General features: G+C 40.0%; 1 protein-coding gene across 10 annotated transcripts in view; it reads right to left on the bottom strand.

Annotated features, from left to right (window-relative positions):
- CELF2 (CUGBP Elav-like family member 2) overlaps positions 1 to 25,286 on the bottom strand; it is a 591,625-nt gene that overhangs the window by 165,301 nt on the left and 401,038 nt on the right. The window contains exon 1 of one of the 10 annotated variants that reach the window (XM_037510592.2): positions 14,532 to 15,090. The exons of the other annotated variants lie outside the window; for them this stretch is intronic. Within the exon in view, the coding sequence (XP_037366489.1) occupies positions 14,532 to 14,542 (11 nt within the window). The 5' untranslated portion in view covers positions 14,543 to 15,090. Of the gene's footprint in view, positions 1 to 14,531; positions 15,091 to 25,286 lie in introns of those variants that run through there. 10 annotated transcript variants of the gene reach the window in all.

Here is a 25,286-nt window from a genome sequence, read left to right as displayed (position 1 = left end):
ACTTACTGTGACTGCCTTTACAGGGAACTGAACTAACACAGCTATGTCTTACTATTGCTGAATGATTTTGGTAAACTTAGGAACTCTCTACATGTCATTTTCCTCACCCAGAAGATGGTGATGCTAATGGCCTTCTTGTGTTTCCCTGGAAGCTCTTGTTACTGTAAATCATGTGTAGCCAGAGCTTTGTGAGTCATGGCCACACCAATTATGGAACAGGACCCCAAACCTGAGGTGAGATGTCTGGAGGTCAGCTGGTGAATCCTCACCGAAGATTAACTGGAGCAAAAAATACCCTTAGCAGCTAGAGGAGGCAAAGCCTTTCTCCCTACAGTTAAATTGAATATATATCAGCTTCCTCTCCTCTGAAGAAAAGATTCAAGTTTCCTGTAAGTGCCATATTTGTAGTATGTTCATCCTGTTGAGTTTGAAAAAGTCTGATTTATTTTTTTTAAAGATTTATTTATTTTTATTTTATACAATAACCGGGGTACAGGCCAGATGCACAAGAGAGTGAGAGGATTCACCAGAGACAGAGCAGGGAACAGAACAGGCAGACTGACTGAAATGCACTGCTGAGGGGAGCAGCCGGCGCGACAGGAGAGGTCTGCCGCAGCATGTGGGACCCTCGCCGGCCAGCCAGGATCGAACTGGCACTGCAGAGGCCGCAGACAGCTTCACAGCACTGTGCTTAACTGCCTGCGCCACCAGGGGAGGCCCAAGTCTATGATTTATTAAGGATGTACAGGACATGGATTCAGTCATGGATGGCTAGGGAAGAACACATTTGGAATGGGTGTTCTGCTGGGTTGCTGGAATTAACGATGGATTATGTTTGTTACAGGTCCAGAAATTACACATTTGCTTACCAGGGATGAGTTGGAAACTGTCCCTCCAAAAGAGGCCGCACAAACACAGATGTTTGGACTCTCCCAGTAAATGGAAAACCTTATTACCTTATCTCAACTTGACTGCTAGTAAAAAGCAGAAAGCTGGAAAACCCCTACAAAGAAGTCAATTTGGAGGCATCCAGGGGTACCTGGAGACTGAACATACAACAACCCTCGCTGGGCAGGCACTGAGGCATCTGTGCAGGATAGCCCTGCCCAGGGAACTCATTTCATTCAGTGATTTATCAGAAATAGTCCAGTGGACTTCAGAGCAGAGAGGAGGCATTTTCACAGGGAGAGGGATTTTAGATGAACTTTTAGAAATGGCAACAGGGAAATAATCATCACACAGAAAATTTATACTGGGCTTCACATTTTCAAAGTGCTCTAGGAGCTCACAGTGATTAATCTAGCACCCCCACCCCCTGCAAGGAGGAGTCGGTAGTACCCCACCTCCACCTTACAGTGGGAGGGGGCAGCCTGGCTCTGCAGGGACACCCTCCCCACCCCTGGTCTGATTTAACTGCCCATGGCTACAGGCTGCAGAATTCACCTGTTTGGCATGAATTTCCCCAACTGAACACTGACTTTTAACCAAAATTGTCTTCTGTATTCATGTGCTAGCAATGGATGATGAAAATTAGAGTCATAATTTAGAGAAGCAGACAACATGGACAGTGTCTGCTCTGCTGTGTCCTGGGTTTAGCAGCTGTGCTTCTCAAGGCAAATAACCCCTTTTTTCATGGCCGGTTAAAAAATTTTGCAGGACCTGTTTATGGAAAACAAGCAGGCTGGATTCACAGCAGTCTCCACTCACTGAAGAAATATTGGTGGTGAAAGCAGATGGTCCATCATTGTGGAAATTCAAACCCACCTAAGGTTTATTCTTACACAAAGTCCTTTTCTTTCCTTTGTATTACAAAAGGTATTATAGAGGTGCTGTATGTCAGGCACAGAACTAGATTTGAAGGGCAGATAGTTGAAATATATGTAATTTATATATACGCTTAAGCCTCTCAGAGTCAATTAGAAAAGATGTACAGACACAACACAGAACCCAAGTACAAGGTGATAAACAAAATAAAACAGCCTAAGGACCCACAATAAACCAGCAGTGAATGACTAATTTGGTCACTGGGATTAGGGATCCAGACTCCTAAGCCACGTCACAGAGCCACGGTCAATTTTTTAAATAGAATCTGAAAAAAATTAGAGGCAAAGGAGGATAAGCAGTGCTATTTCATGGAGCTGTAATGAGACAGGAAAAAGTGGCTCTAATGAGGGCACAGGGGCTTGAGGGGCAGCATTCTGAGGTGCCCTGTGCCCACGAATGAGCATCTGAGGCTGCACTGAAGTGGAGAGGTGTCGAGCACAGGCCCATGCACTGTGTGCATGCCTCAGTCCCCACCGATGCTCATGATGTCACCTTCTAGGAGCTTCCTGCAGGCGTGCAGTCCCTGCCAACCCCACTCTTCCCGCTGGCATCTGGTACCCTGGACTAATTTTCAAGGAGGTCACACACTCCTTAATGTCCCTGTCACATTATTTGTGTGAAAATAGATTCTGGTCTTGACTGTTCGACCCTCCAGTCTGATCTATGGTTACAGCTGAAAGGATGCTCTAGCACCACTAAAACTTAGCATGTTTAAAAATAATCTTTCCCTGTCTTCTTTTCCTCTAGTTAGGTTTCATGTTCAATTTCTCTGTTATTCTTACTGGCTCCAATTGTAACGCGACTCCAAATCCGAGAACAGGATGTATTGCACAGAAAACTGTATTGCACAGAAAACACACCTCTCTCTCTCTCTCTCTCTCTCTCTCTCTCTCTCTCCAGATTTACTGTAGTTTGGAACACTCCTTCCTCTGATATCTGAACCTACAGAAACAATGAACTGACCCCCCCAATCAGGTACAGAAACAATAATTCATGGAACTCCCCCACTCCCAATCACATATGTGGCAAGAATGCGAAATTCTGTATGCTAGGGATGTCTTTCTCAATCATTAATTCAGTAAATATTTATATGAAGTGACCTCTCGATGCAGGCATTGGTCAAGGTACAGCAGATATAGCAATGAATAAAATGGGTAAAAACTGCCTATATGTTCTAGAGGAGGGCATAAAATAAGTAAAATGAGTAAATCTTCTGGCACATTAGGGGGAGATCATTTCAATGGAAGAAAACTGAACAGGCAGGGGATCCAGGGAGCGTGGGATGCAGGGTTGCAATCTAAATAAGGAGCTTAGGGCAGGCTTCATCAGGATGGTGAGCTTGCCCCTTCAGTTCAGTCTCAGCATATTTGTATTTTCTGAATGAATGGATTTAATATACTGAGAAGTCTTAAAAGTTGTAGTCATAAAATCTCATGTTATGCAATTTGTCACCATGATTATAAGGAACCATGTTACTCCATCTGGAACTCTTCTACTGAATCTGAGGGTCAGTGCATCTATTACAAATGAGTTACTGAGTCATGTCTATTTTTCTGTAAATGCCTGCTGGGCACACTCGTCCCGGCACAGCCACTGTCCTAATTCTGGCGATCATCTTGTGCTGGAATCATTGCAAAACCATTCAGTGGGCAATCCTGCTTTGGACTAAAGGACAAAGACTTCACTGACCTTTGTGCTCGCCTGGCATTCAGAACTCTATCTACCCTTCTGTTAAATATTGATTATCTGTCCATTCATTATTCATTTTATCATTTATCAATGGGAAAATTTAATATCAGGCTGGTCATTCCTCAACCTGATTTTGGCCTACCTTTCTCAGCCATAAATGACATGTCATCAAGGAATACAACTTAAATTGAATGCCAGTCTGAGGGAGGCAGCCACCAGTATAAGGCTTGGCATAAAAGCATCTGAGATTAGGAATGCCACTGTTTCCTTCCACTGATCTGGAAAGTAAAAGGGAACTAATGACATCATATTAACAATAGTTGTTTAGCTCAGAAATAGAATTTGTATGCAAGGAAGATGTTCTTCTGTAGACTAACAAATGACTTTTTAGGTTTAGGTGTATTTCTTTTTTTCTGGTAATGCTATTAACTCATACATTTGGGAAATGCCAGCAACAGAATTAAATTAAAAAGGACCCTGGAATAGTCAAAATGCAGGTCACAAGGTTCCTGCCCTGAAGTCCCTGGCTTTCAAACCCTTTGGTGACTCCCTCAGAATCTATTCCTCAAAGATTTCTTATTTTATGTTGCTTTGTGATGGCCCTGATGAACTGCATTTCAAATCCACACAATATGAAAAATAGCAAATAGGAGAACGGGGTTGGGATAGTTGAGCCCATGGAGAGATGGCCGGCAGATATGAACACACTCAAGGGTCCAGCAGTAGAAAGCCCACGTGTGATGGGGAGCTGACTTATATTTGCCAGGAGTTCCAAGGACAGCCATGCAACAGAGTAATTATTCTGCATAGACAATCTTGTCTCATCTAAAGGTTCACATTATGTTCAATAAATTTTAAGAAGGCAGGGAAATATATAATTTATTGTTAGAATTCCTTCGAAATGAGACAATTAAGGGAACTGGTGCCTTAAAGGATAAGCTTCCAGTTCTCTTGCAAACTTAGCCAATTAGACTGACTCAGTCCCCAGGGGCTCCAGGTATTTGAGATTTGACTTTCTCATTCTAACACTACAGGGAGCATCACAATTCAAGATTTGTGTACTAGCTACTATGTTCTGCCAAGATGTTTCAGCTTTGGGGGTTAATTTCTACTAAATAAGCTACTCCATTTTTGCTTGCCTGCTATTATTTTTGTTGTGTGGTTTGGCTTGAAGAAGCGAAGGAGGTACATGGGTACCTGGGGAGGAATGAATTGTTCCCACTGGGAAATTGTTTTCCTAAAGCAAATAATTTAACATTGATCAAGAAGTAAACTTTATTCTTTCCTTTCAAGATATCATAAAAGATGACATTTGAGGTATGAAAAATGGAAATAAAAGGTCCATAATAGATAACAGTGATACCATTCAAGGAACTAATCATGAATTTTCTAGATTCTTTCTGTCCCAACATAAGAAAAGGCAATAGATATTTTACAGTGATTGCACTAAATTCCTAGACAGCAATCTAAAATATTTGCCTCTCTGATGGTCCGCTTAAAGAAATTGCTAAAGTAATGGAAAAAGAACACTACCAAGTTTGTATGAGTACTAAATGACTTTTAGAATTCTACACGTCAGCTTACCTTGTATATTTCCCCATGACGCATACAAACGTGCTAGTCTGTCATGCTAAAAACTACTATCAACAGGGAAAGTCCAAATGACATTAAACTTTGCTAGTTTTTAAATCCCTAAACCACATCTTAAGATGAAATCACTACCAAACACCATGTTTTGATTTGGAAACCTACAACCCTCCCCCCATCACCACCACATTCCCACACACAGGATGTCAAATTCCATTTAGCATCTTAAATCACCAATTAGGATAGATTTCAAAATTTAATTTACTTACTTCTTTCAAAACACACCAGTAGCTATAACCTTCTAAACAAATAAGAATAAAAATAAGATGATGTGCAAAATTATAATGGCTATTATTCTAAGAAGCAGAATATCATTATATCAAAATTCCCCATAGCTGATTTTTTTAAAGCCATTTCTTCATTTTTTGACACTACATCTGGCACAATGAATACAGATGATCATTTGTTTATATATCTGTCTAACTGCCTTTCCCAAACACAGCCAGATGGAGTCTTTCAGAATCAAATTAATTTCAGATTAATTCACTCTGGACCGACTCCAGTTTCATGACTCTTCACTTTGAGGCACCAACCAAATTGATGTGAAGTCCTGAGCTTAAAAGAGTACAGGTTCCTCGATATCAGGGGGAAAAGGTACAAGTCTGTGGCTGCTCCCCTTGCTTAGAAAGAAATTTATTCGGAACCCACAAGTTGCCAGTTTAAGGCCTGAACATTTCACACTGTGGAGATCACTCAGGAAGAATTTCCTTTTCGATCTAAATAGGATCACAGTTAATTTTACACCCAATATGCATAACTTCAGATCATTCCAGTAAAAATGAGTGACCTAATTACTAACATTAGAACCAATGAAGCTATGATAAACTTGGCTTGCATGCGGAGTCAGTGAGGATCTGTGAGGCGAGAGAGTTAATTCTAAACACCCAAAGTGCATATTCTCTCTCTCTAGCTGTAGCTACTGAAGGAACTATAAACAAATGTAACCAGGCTTTGCATGCTGTCAATCTCGGTGGATGCCTTTATTATCGTACTTGTTTCAATTGCAATTTGGGTTTCCATGGAGACACAACAGTCAGCTCTAGAAAATTATAAGATAAATGTCAGGCAGTGATAACGGTGTTAATGAAGCTTCGGTGACAAGCAGCTCTGTGCTTCAAATAATAAGCTTATTTCTATTAGCATATGTATAACCTGTCCAAAAAAAAAACTGAAAAAGAGTGTTAAAAATTAAATATCTTTGTATCTATATTTAAGAGAGAGGGGGAAGAGACCCCTTTACAGTGGCTTAAATTTGGAAGGTCAACCTGAATCAGAGAAATAAAAAAGCAATCACTGGTTTCTTGGGAAAAATTAGACACCAGCCATGGCTCTCAATGATGCCTTAGCTGTCTATTACTTCACTCAGTAGTAGACAGAATTTTTTCTTATAATGTGGCTAAGGTAACCACTTTCATTTCTGGAAGCAAAGAACCCAACGCACCAAGTCTGATCATGGCTGATTGGGAGCCTCAGAGAAATAAATGCCACAACCATCCTCATTGTAACTGCACTGATCCAACTCATGTCCTACAATCTCTAGATTGCTAGATAACTACAATTGGATTGCTAGAATCCAGAACCCACAACCACTCTTGACAAGTCTCCATATAACCTAGTAGCTACACGCATGCCACTGAAATTTTACCATGAAGTATCTGTCAGGTCAAAAAAATTGACAATGATAGGTGTGGATATGTTTGCTGTATTCCTAATATACAGGTTGAGAATTGGAATTGTGAACTACAACACAGTTCAAGGGAAGATTCTGCAAAAAGAAACTCAAGGAAAGGTAAGTTTCCTTCCGTTAGGAAAAGCTGATTTAGGAATGGAACAAAAACATTTTCTTCATGAACCACCTCTTAAGGATCCTGAAAAGTTAAAAGATGATAGTTCTGCAAATCAGTCTTTCCACAGAGGCTTGTACACACTGACTTCTCCTTCACAGACCAACCTATTTGACCTTGCCATGAGGTCCCTCATTAATCATTCTGCCATATTTTTTCTTCATTTAACTGTTTATTGAGTACCTACTCTGTGCCAGGCTCTGTGTTTAGAACACAGTGATGAATAAGACATTGTCACTGCTCTTCAATTTCTCATTGTTTAGTATCTTGTACAGCTGAATATTCAAGGTCGTAAATAAGGGGCCACATGTTCTTTTGTTTCTGTCCAAAGTTTGGCTCAGTTTTCTTCTGATGTGGTAGTGCTGACTGCAGCCATCATGTTGTAAGTTACCTCCCCAGCATCTACTTATCTTATAACGGAAGTTTGTATCTTTCGATCACCTTCCTCCAAGCCCTCTTCCCCATGCTCCTGCTTCTGATAACCACAAATATGATCTCTTTTTCTGTGAGTTTTAAGTGAAATCCTACAGTATTTGCCTTTGTCTGACTTAGCATGTCTCCAAGGTCCATCAGTGCTGTCACAAATGACAGGATTTTTTTTTTTTATGGCTGAATCGGTCCATTGTAAAGTGACTACATGATAGTGTTTTACTGGGGCGAGGGAGTTCTATTTTGCTGCAGCTCTACACTGGGTGCAGCTTGCTGCTTGGGTTCTCCTCTGCCCACCTTGTCTTAGTCAGCCTGGGCTGCTGTAAGAATACTATAAGCTGGGGGATGAACAAACAACAAACATTTATTTCTCACATTTCTGGAGCTGGGAACTCTAAGATCAAGGTGCTGGCAGATCTGGTATTTGGTGAGGTGGCTTCCTACATTTTTCTCTCTGTGTTATCAGGTGGCAGAAGGGGGAAGGGGGTGTTCTGGTGTCCCTTTCATAAAGGCACTAATCTATTCAAGAGGGCTCCACCCTCATGGCCTAATCACTCCCTAAGGCCCTACCTCCAAACATCAAACTGGGGATTAGCTGTCAATATATGAATTGGGGTTGGGGGTAGGGATACAAACATCCAGCTCACAGCACACCTGTTCTGCTCTTGACTCCATCTGTCCCCCCCACTCCACTCTTAAGCTGGAAAACCAAAGGAGTCAAACTCAAGGTGTAAGATTTAAGTGAGTCATGGTGCAGGGTAGGAAAATTTAAAAACAAAGCTCTCATTTTCCCCACAAAGTGTTTCTCTTTGGAATGCTCCACATCCATGTGGCTGGCACAATATTCTAGGGCTGCCTCCCACTCTGAGTGGTAGATGCCGCTCCAATGTCTGCAAGATCTGCCATGAGCAGAGGGAGATCCAGGGGGAGGTGGGAGAAGGATGATGACTTCTACCTGAGGCTTTGGTTCTGAAGAGCAAGGCTATACAACTTCCCCTCACATCCCTGATCTATATTCTTTCTTCCCTGGCTCAATTCACATGAATGTAAAGACCCAGGGATCCAAGTCAGGGTTTTATCCAGAAGAAACCCCCTTAGATATCCTTTGAGTCCTTTTAGTTGAAGGCCTAGCTCACCAGGCACAAAGATCTCCGGCTCTCTTGTGCCCCATCTGATTCTCCAGAGCCAGGAGCTGTACACCATGCTCAGCCACATACAGGGTCCCCGTATGTACACTGTAACTCCTACACAAAAGGGTAAAGCTGAGGAGGAAGGACTCCAGAGACCAAAATCCAATCCACCTCACTCAATTGCAAGGACTTAAAAAGATCCTTAAGGCAAAATAAAACAATAACAAACAACCAAGCAACCCCAAAACTATCGACAAAAGCAGCCTAGAATATGGTCACAACCCTCAAGCTCTCCGGTCTCTTTTCCTGTTATCAACCTATGGCAAAGACAAAGAAGGAAAGCATTCTTTGTGCAAAAATGAAAAATGATGTAAAAATATATAAAATTAAAAAAATAATAATAAAAACAAATTTTAAAAAATTTTAAAAAATTAAAAAAAATAAAAAGAAGGAAAAGCAATTCAAGAGCACGTACAGAATGTAAGGTACTAGCAATGTGGTTCTTTGCTAGGGCCTAACAGGTCATCTGAATCCAGGGGATACAAAGGAGAAGTTATGAGGTTTAAATTTAATCACACTGTTGGGACTTACACACTTGAGGTTAAGAACTTTCCAGCTGTAAATCAAGTCCGAATGCTATGTTACTAAAAACCAGGGGAGGAAACATGTGTGGTCATGGAACCAGAACAGCATGCCTTTGTCTAAGCAGTTAAATATCCCCATTTTAGGAGATTCTTTTTGATTACTACTCATTTACTTTTGTTCCCATTAAAACCTTCACGATTTCACATCATTCTTAAGAGGAGTGAGGACATCAAATATTAAAACTGGAAAATGCACCTGCAATTATTACCACTGGTATTTTTAAATTATTGAAATAATTACTGTTATCTTTAATAACAACACCACCACAAAGTATATTACGATAGTTCTTCAATTTTAAAATGACAGCTCTAAACTGGGGCAACCAAAATTACAATCATAATTTTCCTGAATTGACAATATTTGCTAAATAGACTCCTTGAAGAGAGGGGAGTTATACATGTGGGAAATAAATAGGAGATTATAATTTAAGTGTGGCACAGCTTTAATAGTGATTTCAAAACTGAAAGCTGAAAAAACAAATTGCTGCCTGGTTTTCTTGTTGTTGTTGTTTAATGTTGAGAGGTTTGACTACATTTAGACAGCACAGTTTTTGCTGATCTGAAAGCAGGGATAAGTGCAGACTAGGTTGTACAGAAATATAGAGACACCTCCTGCTCTGCAAGGTGTCAGAAGTGATCTTTTAGATTTTAGGTTTGTGTGCTAAAAGGGTAATCTAATTCAGTAATTTGAGAAGGAATTCCCATATCCAGGGAGTTGCTGAAATATTATGAAAGGAGCCAATCTGAATCAATGTGGAATAGACAGTAAGGACAGTAAGTGCCTCTAAGGCTTGGGATACCAGGGTTTACATTTGTGTAACAGTGGACATGCTAGCTATGCTGGAAAAAGTATCACAAACTTAGTGACTATGCCCATACCATAAAGTGTGGCACCAGCAATTTTGCCTTCAGCTCAGTGTTAATTTTGAAAATCATGATCTGTTTGTGTGTTTGTCTATACGACTGAGAGAAAGCAAGGCTACCCCGAAAGGCTTATGTTTCATGTTCCTGAAAATAACAACGAAACATACACTACCAAGGCAAACCCCCAACACTGAGCAAGGACAGGATGATACAGAAATGTGAAAAACAGTCAACCAAATCACTAGGAAAACTACTTCAATTCCCTTCCCAGGTCATAAGGCATCAATTCTGCAAACCCCATTCCCCTAGGAAATATAACTGTGTTAGGTTTTTCTGTGTCCACATTAATAGATTTTTGGAGATAAGCAGACCAGAGATACAACTGAGTAAAGGAAGACTTAGGAGAGAGCGTACTCATATCGGGGAACTCACGACGAGGAGATGACCTATAACTGTATCCCTATAACCACACACATGCCTTGATGTCATCTGGTTTTGAGATTCCCACACAGAGGTTTCATTAGCAACCCGCAGCACTGCGATCTCCATGGACAACTTGGCAACGTTCCACATCAGCACACAGGGACCAAGAGAGCAGAGCAGAACCTGGACAGATGTGGAAATAACAGGAGCACCAGATGTGTCCTGAAGCCACACTCGAAAGTGCAAAGCCTTGGCTATTTCGGATACTGCTTCTGGAAATCCCATGTCCTTTGGCCAAGGGATTCACATTCCTGCATATGTATTTATAGAGAGGATTTGTTCTTCAGGAATAATGATATAAAATCAAAGGCTGTGGCTTTAGCTGTGTGGTAAAATAAAATTGCATTACCTGATGAAGGCAAGGGATCTCCTTAATATTCAGGTTAATAATTTAGGTTCAGGAGGGAGGCACTGGGCACAATCAGAAGGCCCCTCTGATAGATGGGTTCCTCGTGATAAATGCATTCTAGCTAGGAGGAAGCTCATTCGTGAATCCAGTGATGAGATTTACTGAGGCAATTTTTAACTCACCAACTGACCGCTATTGACAGGTGAGTAGGGTTGTTTGGGGGCTTGTTTTTAAACACAACGATCAATAAACAACAAGGGCAACCGGCCTTCCTGGCTAGAGGGAGATACTGCTCTTTTTCCCCTTCTTAATTAACAATAACATTCAAAACCCTGACAGAGAATAATGGCGAAATAAATTATGGAACCACTTATGTATGAAACCATACATTATTAAAACTCCTCTAAATGGGTCCTTATCTAAATAAAGATGGCCACGTTAGGAAGCCAAGCATCTCAAGAATTAGAAAGGACACAATGTTATTCTGACCCAAGCTACAGAAGGTGTGTGACTCTGCCAGCCAGCCAAAGGATCAACTGTCCTTGACTTGTATTAAAATTCATATATGTCTCTCCTGCTGGATGAATCTCAGCTTCAATTATTTACAGCAGTATATTTCTGTTGGTTAAAGATAGGAGAAAGAAGCACACTGGGCAAAATTTGCTTCTAATATTTACACTTTGCCTATTCTTATCCACCAGCGAAAGCAATTCCATCCGTTCTGTACTGTGCAAATGAGGGCAGGATCACCTTTGGCAAAATCTGAATGTTGCAAGATGCATCACAGCTGAGGGTTCTCTCTGTCACTAAAAATATCCATTTTAATACAGTTGGGATACCTTTTACTCTGCTGGTTTTAATACAAGGAATCTTAATGAACAGTTAGCAAAAACACAGGCGTCCCTTCCTAATTAAACCAATGCTTAATCGCTTCCACTTTCACTACTATTAAACTTTTGCAAATAAACAAGAACATGGCTTTTGGTTTTGGGCAGCTGTGATGGTGCTAAATGCTAATCTGTCTTGATTGTTAAAATTTATTTTAACCTAATCTATCAGGCTGATCATCACCCTGAGGTGTGGCTTTCCACCAAGGTACAGTATCCTCTTTGCTGCCACTGTGACCAGTACCCTGTGGGGAGGAAGGAAATCTCACCACATGCATGAGCTGACATGGCTCTGCTTGGCAGTTTTACAATGCTTGTGCTCAGGTGTTCAAAAGAGTAAGTTTTCAAGTGACATAGTAACTTGAAATCTCCACTTTCTGCCATGGTGAAAATTATAATCAGAGCAATTTCCTTCTAATACAATCAGTAAACAATGATTATGTTTCTGTAACTTAGTCTATATTCAGTACAAGAGAAACCCACTTGTGTCACATCTCATGCCCTGCAATTAGAAAACCATGGAGCCAGATCATTCTAGCAGGTTTACCCCACTCAACAAAGCCATCCTGGTTTGTATGCATGGGGGGCCACACTCAAAAAGGCTTATGGGACAAGTTTGCCTCAAACATTTTTTAATGACTGCAGAAACTCTTGGGGCTCATCATATTAAAAGAAACAAAAAGGGAGGAAAGGAGCTTCGGTTTTTAATTACTCCTGTCTCTGAATCTAAAAATCTTAAAAGGAAGCTCTTTAAATATCAAGAAACAAATAAAAATTTGCTCGTGTTGACTTGGCCAGCCATTGGTTTTTGACGGTTCGACTATGCAGGCATCACAATGGCTTCTCAATGAGTGGACAAAGGCAGAGGTTACAGAAAAGTTATGAATCCTTTCCCCAAGGTATCATCCTTCACAAAAACACAAACTGAAAATCCCAAGTATTCAAGGAGCATCTTGAATGATCACCTCCTGTTCAGTTCTGTGTCATCATCCTAGAGTACCTTTGCACCAAAGCAAAGAAACGGGCACATACAAGAGGTGGGGGTGGGTGGGATGGATGGTTGGACTGATTAGGTAAGTAAATAGGATATATTAATCTGTCTCAGTTCAGGCACTGATCTAAATTCTAATAACGTCTAATAACTTTTATTAAGTCACCATTCAATCTGAATACTGATCTAGAAAATTACATTTATCTCTTGGCTCCATCTTTTTCAATAAACACATTTATTCTTTAGTTCTGTCTTCATGTGCCATAGCCTTGGGCGGGCTGCCAAACTCCCCTATTTTCCACCTCTGAGATAACAAGGAGATCAGGCAAAGATAACAGTATATGGGTAAACACAGAGATGTGGCTGTGGGTTGTAAATGGAAGATGGACTATCTGATAACAAGAGAGTCAAGGTGCCTCCGGCCTTGGAGAGAATCCTGGAAAGACCTTTTAGATTAAAGGAAAGATTCCATATTTAGGAATGTGACTGGCACCAATTCACAGAAAGAGCACGTGAGCAAGCAGACATCAGAGAATGATGGAATGTGGTTCAGTGATCCAATGATATTCTTCTCCAATCCACTTAGGGATTTCCTTCAGTCAGCTGAGAAGGATCAGGGGAGACACAGACCACACAGGGGCTAGATAAAGCATAAGGGGGAAACAAAGTACCCTGTTTAGATTGTAAGAGAAATGTTTCCTCTCACTCAATTGTGTGAGTAAAGTTGGAGAAAAAATAAAATTCAAATTAAAAAAGTCTGATATTCAGACCTGACAGTTACGTTTGTTCTTAATTGAGTTTTTTTTTTTTTTCTTCTTCTATAAGATGTGTAAAGCTACACTCATCTCTTATATTAAAGAAGATGCCCTGGTAAGAAGAGCTTGATCAATTATACTTTGAGTCCTTTTGGAAAACTTCATATGAATTTATGTAAAATACTACTGGTAAGGGTATTATTATTTAAATCATCCATCCTTTCATCCATTCAGTAGTTACTGAGTACCTGTAACATACTACAAAATACTTCTAAGAAATATAATCAAGGGAAAACAGGGTGGATTTTGATGTTAGCCACACCAATCTCAAGCCCACCCCTGCAGCTTTCTTGCTCTAACATCCTGGCCAGGTGATGCAGAGTCCCACATCCTCCTGCTAGAGAATGAACACAAAGAGGGAGGCCTATCTCTGGGTGCTTTGAGGATTAAATGAGTTATTTCACAATGTCTGACAGCACTAGGTAAAGTATAGAGGTTCTCACAATATTCTCTGATTTCTGTCAAGTATATCTGATAAATGGGAAAAATGCACAATTAAGGAGTAATTGTTTCTTGTACAAGGTAGGCAGAGTGCATAAAATCCATCTCTATGACCTAGCATGATGATCCCAGAATCCTAAATAAAGCTTAGCTTATATTAATAAAGATGCTAAAGGGGAAAAAAAAAATCAAGCAACTTCTATACCTTAGGAGCCTGGCTGGATTTTCTAACCTCTACTGGGTTGATCTGTGGTCATTCCACCTTGAGTTTCAAAGGAGTTTACTGTCAACCAATCTCTCTGTCTAGTCACCAAACATCTACCCACAGCTCACTTCCTCTCTCTACTTCCAGCCTCAGCAGCCCTACCCTCCTCAGTCGTTGATTTGAGAATATAGATTTCCCAGCACAATTCTACCCGTTAATATCTCCACCCCACCAATTGGTTCTGTGCGAACAATTTTACCTGATTCTCATATTAAATGTAATCACTCACCAGGCAATCATGTCTCCAAACGTGGGAGTTCTACATTCAACCTGCTATTATTTGCTTGGTCAGCACAAAACGCATTTCAGAGCAGCTTATGAATCCCGATGCCCCGAAAAACCCATCTGAAGCGCAGCCAGCTCTTTCAATGATACATAAAAGTATCTCTGCCACACAGATGCCTGAGACTCATTTATGGAGCAATTACAAGACCGGAGCAGCAGCAATGTTTTACATTTGTTCTGTTTTGTATTTTTAGCCCTGGCTTTTTCCTTTCGTGGATTATGGTAAATACAACATTTGCTTCCAGAATGTGGAACTTGCTGGGATCATAAAGGAAAGTGCCTAACAAGCAGATTACCTTTGGCTATTGCATTTTAGGGAGGCAGACAGTTACACTAAGTGGCTGGATTTAGTCATATTCAAATTCTATTAAGCTGCCTTGCCTTCAACATAGAAATAAACAAGGGCTCCTCCGAGCAGCGTATTTTCAACACTCTGGTCCTCGTCACTACATCCCTGTGCAGGTTTCCACTGTGGGGCAAAGCAGGTTAGGCTCTTGGTTAAAAACACACACAAATGTAATGTTTCTGTCAATGTGTTCTGAAGTTTGCTAGCTGTGTCACACAATGTAATCTGCTTTCTCAACATCAAACTAACAAAGGAGTCTGGAGAACAAAGTAAAATAATCACTGTAATTGCACCGGGAACTACCTACTACTGCCCATTTTTACAGAACCAAATATTAGAAATTCTGCATGTAGCACTCTGTTTTGTCCTGAGCAGATGACATAGCTTATGACTTTATATCCCAAGGCAAAAAATCTATTAATCCGGCATCAAACTACATTTTGTATATTTTACCTAATTGCCCAACACCACCAGTCATTGTGAGCAGGAGACACAGATTTTTTTCTTCCTCTCTTACTGGCAAGCCTGCTGCTTTTTTGACCTCGCCATAAATTAGCAAGATACTCAGTTGTAAACTTAGAGCTGTGAATGTCTTTCACAGGCAATTACAGTGAAACTTTGTTCCAACATTAGGAAATGTGGCATTTTCACTAGATAATGTCCATATTAAACACACCAACCAGAGGCCTTCAGAGTGAATCTGAAAATGAAAATGTATCATGCGCCGGGCACTAACTGCAGAAATGCTGTGAGTCACTCTCCCAGTCCTTACAGCCATGGCACTGACATTTGGCAGAACTATGGATACATTGTATAATTTAAAGAGCTCTCGTCTGCCATTCTGTGCATTTTATTTAATAAATTTTCTTTCTTTCTTTCTTTTTTTTTTGAAGAATAAAGATGTTACCATACTGTGAAAAAAATTTTTAACTCAGGCATAGCCTTTGAAATGTTTTAATAATAGATGATAATAAATGCAAAAATACATCTAGAGATGTCCTAATGTGAAGAGATGTTTGGTAGATCATTGAAAAAGTTAATGCAAGACCTACACTAAGACGGGTGCCCTCAGATAGGGATTCTGAAATGGGAATAAATAGCATGAAATAGTGAAGGGCATGTTGAACTGTGTGTGTGGGACTGAAGTAAGTGATGTGAGGTATACAGAGATCAGAAATAAGGAAGAAGAGGAAAACATGACATGCCTATTAGAATATTTCCAACAGATTCATCTAGGGTAAAAATCATTCAGAATGCATATATCTGAAGGGCTGACAAAGGCAGGAAGAAATAACAGCAAGACATGTCTAGTAAGACAGTTTTAAGTGAGATAGGCTAAAATACAACGTGCACTAAACAGAAAAGCAAGTACAGTTGACCCTTGACTAGCATGTGTTTGAACTTTGCAGGTCCAATTATTTTTTTTTTAATCTGTGAGTACTGCCTTCATAGATGCAACCAATTATAGAAGTCTGTTGGGTGAATCCATAGATAAGGAACCAGCAGATACTTATGTCGGCTATAAACTGCATTTAGAAATTTGATCAGGGGCAGGAGTGAGTCAACTGTTGTTCAAGCATCAACTCTACTGAGATTTAAGCTGCAGTGGTGGAGTCCTAGGATGTGGAGAGAAGTGGAAGTGTCCTTCTGAAAGTCTATAGCATTTCAAGGATTTGAAGATCTTCAACATTCCAGAATCATGATTATTAAAAAACAGCGAAAACATTTCACTGAACTGGATGTCAGGATCATGAAAAGGTGACCAAAGAAGACACCGAGGATTGGGTGGGTTAGATTGGGTGGGTTAGATTGGGTGGGTTTTACTATCTCAAATACCTGATGGGATGTGGAATGGAAGAGTAACACTTAGATGGAGGGTTGCAGAACAGGAAGACCTGAGGATGCACCAAGGGAAGGTGTTCCCAGTGGAGTGAGGTCATACCTGGGATTCACTATAATCTCTTAGTAACTGACTTGAACTTGTAGCTCAGCTGTCCATTCATTCCATGCACCAGTCCTGAGGTTTTGTGTTTGTTTTTTTTTTTTTCTCTAATTATGTATTTCTAAGCCTCTGTGGTCACCACTCTCTTCAGGATAACCTACATTCTTTTCACCTAATCATTTAAAGTTCTTTGCCACTGCATCCAAATGGTCATTCCAGTTCTTTCCCTATTTCCCCATCAAGAATCCTACCAGCTTTTATATCCCGTGTCTGCCTCTGCACATTTCTTCATTTACTTCCATACCCTAGAATTAGCTTCCTCCTTCATCAAGAAACAAATTACCATTCAAGATACAGAGAGTGATTAATTCCTCTCCAAACTCACCACATAGTTCTTGTCGATATAAGCCATCTGATGAGTAATCATACTTTATGTAATCTCATACAGTTTCATCTTATTCAGTTACATAATTGTTGTGTTATTGTTCAACATGTGCAACAGTTATGCTATAGTCATAAGAGCTCAAGCCTAAGAGTCTAAAGACTTTGGTTGGAGTCACAGCTCTATTACTTACAATAATTACAATAGGGCCACAGCCAAAAAAAATGGCTAAATTCAGCTATAATCTTTCATACATGAAATGTCAGCTGTGATGAAAAGACATATCATAGTTGTTTTAAGGATCATAACAGACATTATGTTTCATATACCTCTTTCACTCTGCAAACTATTAAAACACTATACTATACATTATGTTTTTATCTTTCTTTACAACTAGACTCTAAATGCCTTGAAGGCAGGAACCAGGTTCAACAGTTCTTTGAATTCCTGAGGAGCCAAGGCCTGTTGTTTTTCTATCCTACCACAGTCTGGGGTTGTCTGTCTAGAACACACTAATTCATTTTCCATATGGCTCCCACGGGAATCTTTCAAGAGCATAAATTTGCCTCTGTGATTCCAACTCCTTAATTTGTTTTTTAATTGAGGTAACATTGGTTTAAAATGTTGTTTGTGATATACCTCTAAGGTATATGATCTCTCCCTGGATCATCTTCAAAACCTTCAGAATGGGAATTGGTCTATGGCTAATTCCACAGTCTCCTTTCACCACTCAAACCTTCAAGTCTCTGTTGTGGACCCATGGGGCCCAGAATGGATGGAAGCCACCCCTTTATGGTCCTCCAGGGCGGGGCTGCCTCTCAGCATCACTGGTTTGGCCAAATCCTATTTGACTTTAAAACACTCCCCAGAAAATTCCTCTCCCAGCCCAGTCCTGAACCCCAGCACACTCAGGAAGTACAGCCACGTGCCATAGTACCGTTACACACTCAGATGGCAGGTTCCTGACAAAGGGGTCTTGCATGTAGTCATTCCAAAGGCTAGACAGAGCCTGACACAGAGTGAGTGTTTAAAACTTGTATTGAGGGCCTCCCTGGTGGCGCAGCAGTTGAGCACTGGGTTGCGAAGCTGCCCACAGCCTCTGCAGCGCCGGTTCGATCCCCGGCCACGGGGTGAGGGTCCCACACGGTGCGCAGACCTCTCCTGCCACCCGCTGCTCCCCTCAGCAGCGTACTTCCATCCCTCTGCCTGCTCTGTTCCCAGTTCTGGCTCTGGGGAATTCTCTCACACTCCCGCGCTTCTGACTGTACCCAGTGCTTGTATAAATAAATAAATCTTTAATAAATAAATAAATAAATAAATAAATAAAATTAATAAAACTTGTATTGAATGACTATGGATGAATTAAAGAAAATATCAATAGTTAGCAACTCTCAATGCAAATAAGTAATGGATGTTAAATCAGAAAATTAATATAATTTGACAAATGTGAAGGCATTAAATTTCAGGAAGATAAATGGATGTGCCAACACAAATAAACCCAGTATTCTGTACATTTTCCCAATACATCAAATTTTTTTTCATGATTGAAAATACGTTTTCATAAAATGAAGACTTGTCAAAGAGAACATAACCACTGAAAAAAGAGCTGCCTGAGGCTAAAAGGTGGACCAGGCAGAAAGGGAGACTATTCTATGTCCACAGTGTTTCATTCAGAAGCAAATTAGATCATTGAAATGAGCCACTTAAACACCAAAAGATGAAGCTGAAAATATAATCCCTGTTCTGTCCAGTACCTGTAACTGAGGAAGAGTAAAACCTATCAGTCAGATTTCTTTTATGGCCAGTTTAGTTACTGTTACGTATTTCTGATTAACTGAGAAAGCACTGAGGCAGTTTTCCAAGACAATGTTGGGCTCACTATCCCTCAAAAATTAGAAATATCCATTTTCAGCTGTTATATTTAGTGAAACTCCAGGAAATGGATTTTGACTTTAACCTCCTAGAAAATAATGCAGATGACAAATTGAAGGTAGCTGAGCATAGAGTGGTAACAGGGGCAATGAAGAGAAGTAAACTAATTAGAAAGGCAGAGTGGAAGGATTTACTGAATGACTGGTACATATGACTTGAGGGGGTGTTTGCTGAATGAAATGTTGAGGCCTAATTCAGAATGCTGAGTGGAAACAAGGGCTGGAGAATAGAACAAAAATTTACAGGATAAGGTAAATAACTGAATTGGAGGGGAGAGGTAAGTATTTGATAGGTTTCATGATTTAGAAGACTCAAGAGGATTCCTCTTAGCTCCCTCAGAGTTGTAGTACCTTAAAGAAACTACAAGAATAGTAATAGGAATGCATTTATATTAATCACACTGAAATAACTCAAAAGCTGGGGTGATAACTTCTTCCCTGAAGGTTTCAATTTTACATAAAAATCAGAAGCTGCATGTTTCATCCCAAAAAAATAACTGGAATATTTATAAGGAAATGTTAATATGGCCCCTTTTAGCACATAATGCCATTAATATTAATGCAAGATTTTGTAGTCATTTAAAAATATTACTCAAAAAGTAGATCAAGCGTTCAAAAATAATCCTGAATTTTAACAGTATTTTTTCTCTCTTTTAAAACTATTTTAAACTATGTTTTTGCAAAGATAATATTTCTTTGAAATGTGACTTTATAGCATTTTAAAATTATAACTAATGTTTGAAGATTAAAATATATAAAGGGATTTCATGGTAACAGCTAGCTATAAAATTTTGGTAACTTTTTTCATTTTTTAACAGCATAAACTCAGCATTTCTTGATTTCCTTTAAGAAGTAATATTCTCAGAAGCATTATTTTTTCTACAGATACTCTGTATGTGATGGTTGAAAAATCCTCAATGTGATGATGGTAATTCATTTTGATGACTTAAGTAATTGAGCCTATCTTTAAAGTTATTAATTATAATTACATTATACTGTGTTTCCAAAGGAAAATAGAACAAATAGGATATAATCACTATAGCCGTAGTGTAAAAAACAATAATTACATATTAACTCCCATCAGTTCAGCCACATACCATTGCGCTTAACGCTTTCAATATGTTCCAGGCTCGAGTTAAATGATAAGCACTGACTTTCTCTTATACTTGATAATTTATGTCCTTTTTCAATCACAGCACCCAAGGCTCCATCTGAAGCATTATAAATTATTTAGGAGGGAGATCATTGCTGTTTAACACTCTCAAGAGATAGTTTCCACCTGAACATTTTAGTATCTTGGTTTCCTCAAGGACAAAAACCAGGTTTGATATACATTAAACAAAGGCAGCTTGTGACACCTGCTCAAATGTTTATAAATTAGAAACCTCATGCATCTTTTCCATTAGATTATATATTCTTGGAGGGCTAGGCTGGTTTTGGTCACTGCCCAGTAAAAACCTGCATTTTATGTCTCGGAATGTGTACTTGGGGAGTGAACAAAATAATGCCTGCAAAGGAAGAGACACACAACTAACATGTGAGAGCAACGCTGCTTTTAGCAGCTTGGCTTCTGGGAAGTTCCCTGTGCTTCAGCCGACAGCTGGCGGTGGCTGAGAGCTCCAGGGGCTATGCCGAGGAAAAGTCCAGCACAGCCAGATGCCCCTGGGGCGCAGGCCTTAGTCTCAGGCAAAGGTAATTCTATTTTGTGTCTCAGATTATTTTTTAGAAATGTCCTAATAAATATAAACAGCTCTAAAATGCAGCAGCTGCTGGGAAGTGAAAATTTCATAATCATCACTGTCAAGATATCAAGGCCTCTTTTATGGGAAGGTTCCTCTTCTGCCGTGCTGTAGCTTCACATTGCGCTGACTTGGTTCAAATGACTTTACCACCCTGAGCTTATACTGGTTGGTGTCTGCCGCATGAGTTACTAAATACTACACCTGTAAAATCCATATCCTCCTATGGGTGTGTATTAATAAGGAAACACTTTGAACCTTGGTTCCTCAATTCCAGGATTTTGGATAACTAAAAGCATATGATTTATTTTAAAGAAGCTTATCTACTTGCTGAAATACAGGTAGAATGGGTTGTTTAAAGTCAGTAATTTTGTAGTAATTAATTTGTCTTACTTTTTAGGGGAAGGCCAATAAAAATACAGTGAACTCTCAATAATATATAATAATCAGTCCATACTTATTGAGAGTTTATTTTTTGCTCAACATCTTTTAACTTCCTTAGTAGCGTCTATATCCCTATTAGATAAGTACCAGCATTCAGTTCATATTATAGATGAGAAAACCGAGTTTAAAATTAAGTAACATGGCCACAAAAAGTGAATAGTCCCACAAGAACACAGGGTTGCCTGGTTCTGTGACATTGCTGCACTGATAAGTATCCAACTCTCTAAGAATGTGCCTTGAACTTGGAATACTTTGATCACAGACAGCAATCCTAGGAGATCTATTAAAGAGCATTACATAGAACATTTCTAATTCATTCTAATCTACTGACCTCTTTAAATTTCCCAAGAGAAGATATTCTAGTCCCTCCTGGAATGTCAACCTGTAGCAATTTCTGATGTCTCAAATGATTAAAGAAGTCTAAATATGGTAACTTTTAGTTGAATTAATGGTATGCTCGGGTTATATTGTATGTTCCAGGTATGCCTTCTTTCTCTGAATTTTCCACGTATGTAGTGTGTGTATATATATAGATATACATATATCTATACAGATATATACATATACAGGTATGTACAGGTATAGACCACATACCCTCTCATACACATATGCCATTATATATGTATCTATACACACACCAACACATATTCAAACTAGGGAGCATTTTGAGGACAAAAAAATGGTTTTATATGAATAGACCTCATCAGATATAACCTTTAATTAACCTTTGCTTTATGATTGGACAATGTTAAGTCAGCAAGAGGACATCCTATCTGAAGCAGAGGAGGTGACAGTTTCAAAATTTCCAAGCATTCTCTAGTGCAACATGGACTATTTTGTAATAGTGTATATTGTAAAAATTAAAAATACTAGAAGTAGGATGGACTTAGGGTGGGGAAAAATCTAGATGGAAGGACATGGACCAGGAGAAGAAAAACAAAAACCATGACACTGAGCTGATGTTAGTAGCATTCATTAAATTAATCACGCATTACATAGTGGTTTGTCTTATACTGAACCGTTCAACTCTGCTACTGTTGAACTTTTCATATGCTGTTTTCCCATCCAGACTATCAGATCCTCAGAGCTTAGGAACCATGTTACATTCTCTATCATCTCAAGTGCTTAACACGGTGTCTTTCTCTTAGGAACTGAGTAAATATTTGTTAACCGAGTGACTGATTGAAAGTGTCAGCTACAGGCTTCCAGGCATCCCTCTGAATCTCACCATCCAAGGCTGAGGCATATTTCTGCACAGCAGTAAGGTGGCACATTCAGCTCCACATTTTTTGTGTGTGTATCTCTACTCCCAGCATCTAGTGAAGTGCTTGGGACATTACAGACCATGATAAATATTGGCTGAATGAATGTGCTCTCAAAGAGCCAGGAATCACCTGCGAGCTTGGCAGAAGTGCAAAATCCCAGACCCCACCCCTGAAAGTCTGATTCTCTAACATAAGTCTTAGGAGAGATCCTGGGAGCTCACCACTGCCCCAAGAGAAGCTGGCACTTATGACCTCAAACCACACTTGGACAAGAACCAACCTTCTCTAGCTGTTCTGGGGAAGGCCTTTGGTCAGGGCAGCTCATGCTCTCTGACCACAATGCAAGGGAGCAGTAATGCAGAATTTAATGTTCTAAGCACACAATTGCTGGGAACTCCTCCCTCTGTTACCCAACATTTTATTACCTCTGAAAAAGGAGCACCAAATGACTGTGGATATTTAGAAAATTTCTTAGAAAGGCAAGGGTCTTTTTTTTTTGTATTATATTTCATGGGAATTGATAAAATTATTTTCCTTTTTAGAAAATATGTTTGCAAAACTGGGAGCTACAGTGCAGTGAAGAGGAAGAAATGCATTTTTAATAGCTGAGAGCAATTTTTTTTTGACGAACCAAAGGAAACATAATGTACAAGCCATGCCCTTGGTCTGGGCTTCTGACCTGCACTATTTCATGTCATGTTCAAAAAAGGAGACATGTCAGGGAAGGGAAAAATTACTAAAAAGAGGTGTACAGGTTAATATAAAAGCTGCACATAAATTTTTTTTTAAAACAAGTACTGAGACATCAGCAGCACTGTTGGAGAAAAATCAGGCAGTATTTTAAATTAAGAGAGGGCATCAAATAATGCACAGCATACTGGGCCCAAACTGGTTAGTGCAGGTGACCAGGACCAGGGAACCTAGTCTTCCCCTTGGTATCATCACCATCACTCAAAAGCATAACTCAATATAAATGCCTAACCTTTCAGTGAAGCTGCAGAAATTGGCATTTAAGGTCACGTGAGCACCTAAGATTACAAACAGTATTTAAGCCAAGCACTATGATCTGGGTTGGATTCTCTTGAGCCACTGGCCAGAGCTGCAATGTACAATTCTTCAAATCACAGACAAATGTCCTTCATAGTTTGACCAGCTCTTCCCCACCACCCTTTGACCACCCATTGCTGCAGTCAGGGTGGAGGCAGTGAGGAAGGTCTAGTCACTCAAGTATTCCTAATTGCCTCCTCTTGTCCTGCTTTCTAGACTCTACCCCAATGGTCCACTAATATTTAAGTAACAAGTGTTCATCCGTCAATCCTCAGCAGGTCCTGATGGACAGTCAGTGAGTTAGGGCCATGAGATACTTGTCTTCACAGAACAGCCCCGGCATGAGGCACTGTATGCCCACAGAGGAGGATGGCAGAAAGGAAAAGCAGTGATACCTTGGAAGTCCTACAGATATGCACCACCAGTCATACCCCTTGGCTCCTCTCAGGGAAGGACGAGCTGTAAAGCCTTCCTTGTGGAGATCTCAAATTCCCAGGGGGATGCATTTTCTGAGGAGACCCTTTACTGTCTGCTCTTTCATCACAGGTGATTCCAGGTACCCAACAGCATACCCCTTCACTACAAATAAGAAGGATCATGGGGCACAAACACAGCCCTCTGAATAGGAACATGAGTCACAGGAGAGGTAAATGCTGTCCGGACAGTGAAGCAGCTTTTCTTTAAATCTGATTGCATAGCTTCACTATATATTCCTTCAGTCTGGAGAGAGGGAAGGACAGGAGTGCCCATCTCTTTAGAAAAGAGTCATGAGGGCCTCCCTGGCTCTATGAAGCTATCTACAGCCCTGCATCATGAGTTCAATTCCTGGACTGCCAGGGAGCTACCCGCATGGCACAGCAGACAGCTCCTATCTCGCCTGCTGCTCCCCTCAGCAGTGTATTTCAGTCAGTCTGCCTGTTCTGTTCCCCACTCTGTCTCTGGTGAATCCTCTCACCCTCCCATACCTCTGGCCTGTACCCCAGTTCTTGTATGCATAAATAAATAAATCTTTTAAAAAATAATGACATCCATAATTAAGATAGATGCAAAGATTGCCATACTTCTAAATTCAACAGAAAATATCCATGGTAGAAAATTCTAACCAAAAAACACACTGAGAGCCTTTGTGACAGAGGAAAGACAACAGTGAAATGACTACAAAAGTTGTTACATAAGCATTGAGTTTTTTAGGCTCTGCTTGACACTTGCTGACTCAGGGAGGGGGCATTCTTTCAAGAGGTCAAAGTCCTTTGCAGGTTCAGTCCTAAGGAATTCTTCTTCTGTGGGTGAGAAAGTCAGACAAAAGATTTGACAGGTGTGACAGGTGCAACAGAATGGGGAAGAGTATCCAGCACAGAACTCATGTGGCCCTTTTAAGAATCAGAATTCCTCTACAAAGAAGGCTGATGATATTCACTGGACTGTTGTAAGGAAAAAGTGAAATGATATAGATGTATCTAGTGTAGCATAATATACATTATTTCTATTTTGTTTTTAATGGAAATGATGTCCCTTTGTTTAGACCTTCATAACATTCCATATCTTATACCTATACAACTTGTGCTGCACAGCAATCATTGGTACCATAAATAGCGATATACTG

This window comes from Talpa occidentalis, unplaced genomic scaffold (genome assembly GCF_014898055.3).
Source record: "Talpa occidentalis isolate TD23 unplaced genomic scaffold, MPIMG_talOcc4v2.1 talOcc4.14, whole genome shotgun sequence".
Lineage (NCBI taxonomy): Eukaryota > Metazoa > Chordata > Mammalia > Eulipotyphla > Talpidae > Talpa > Talpa occidentalis.
This window is presented reverse-complemented; position numbering and strand designations above follow the sequence as displayed.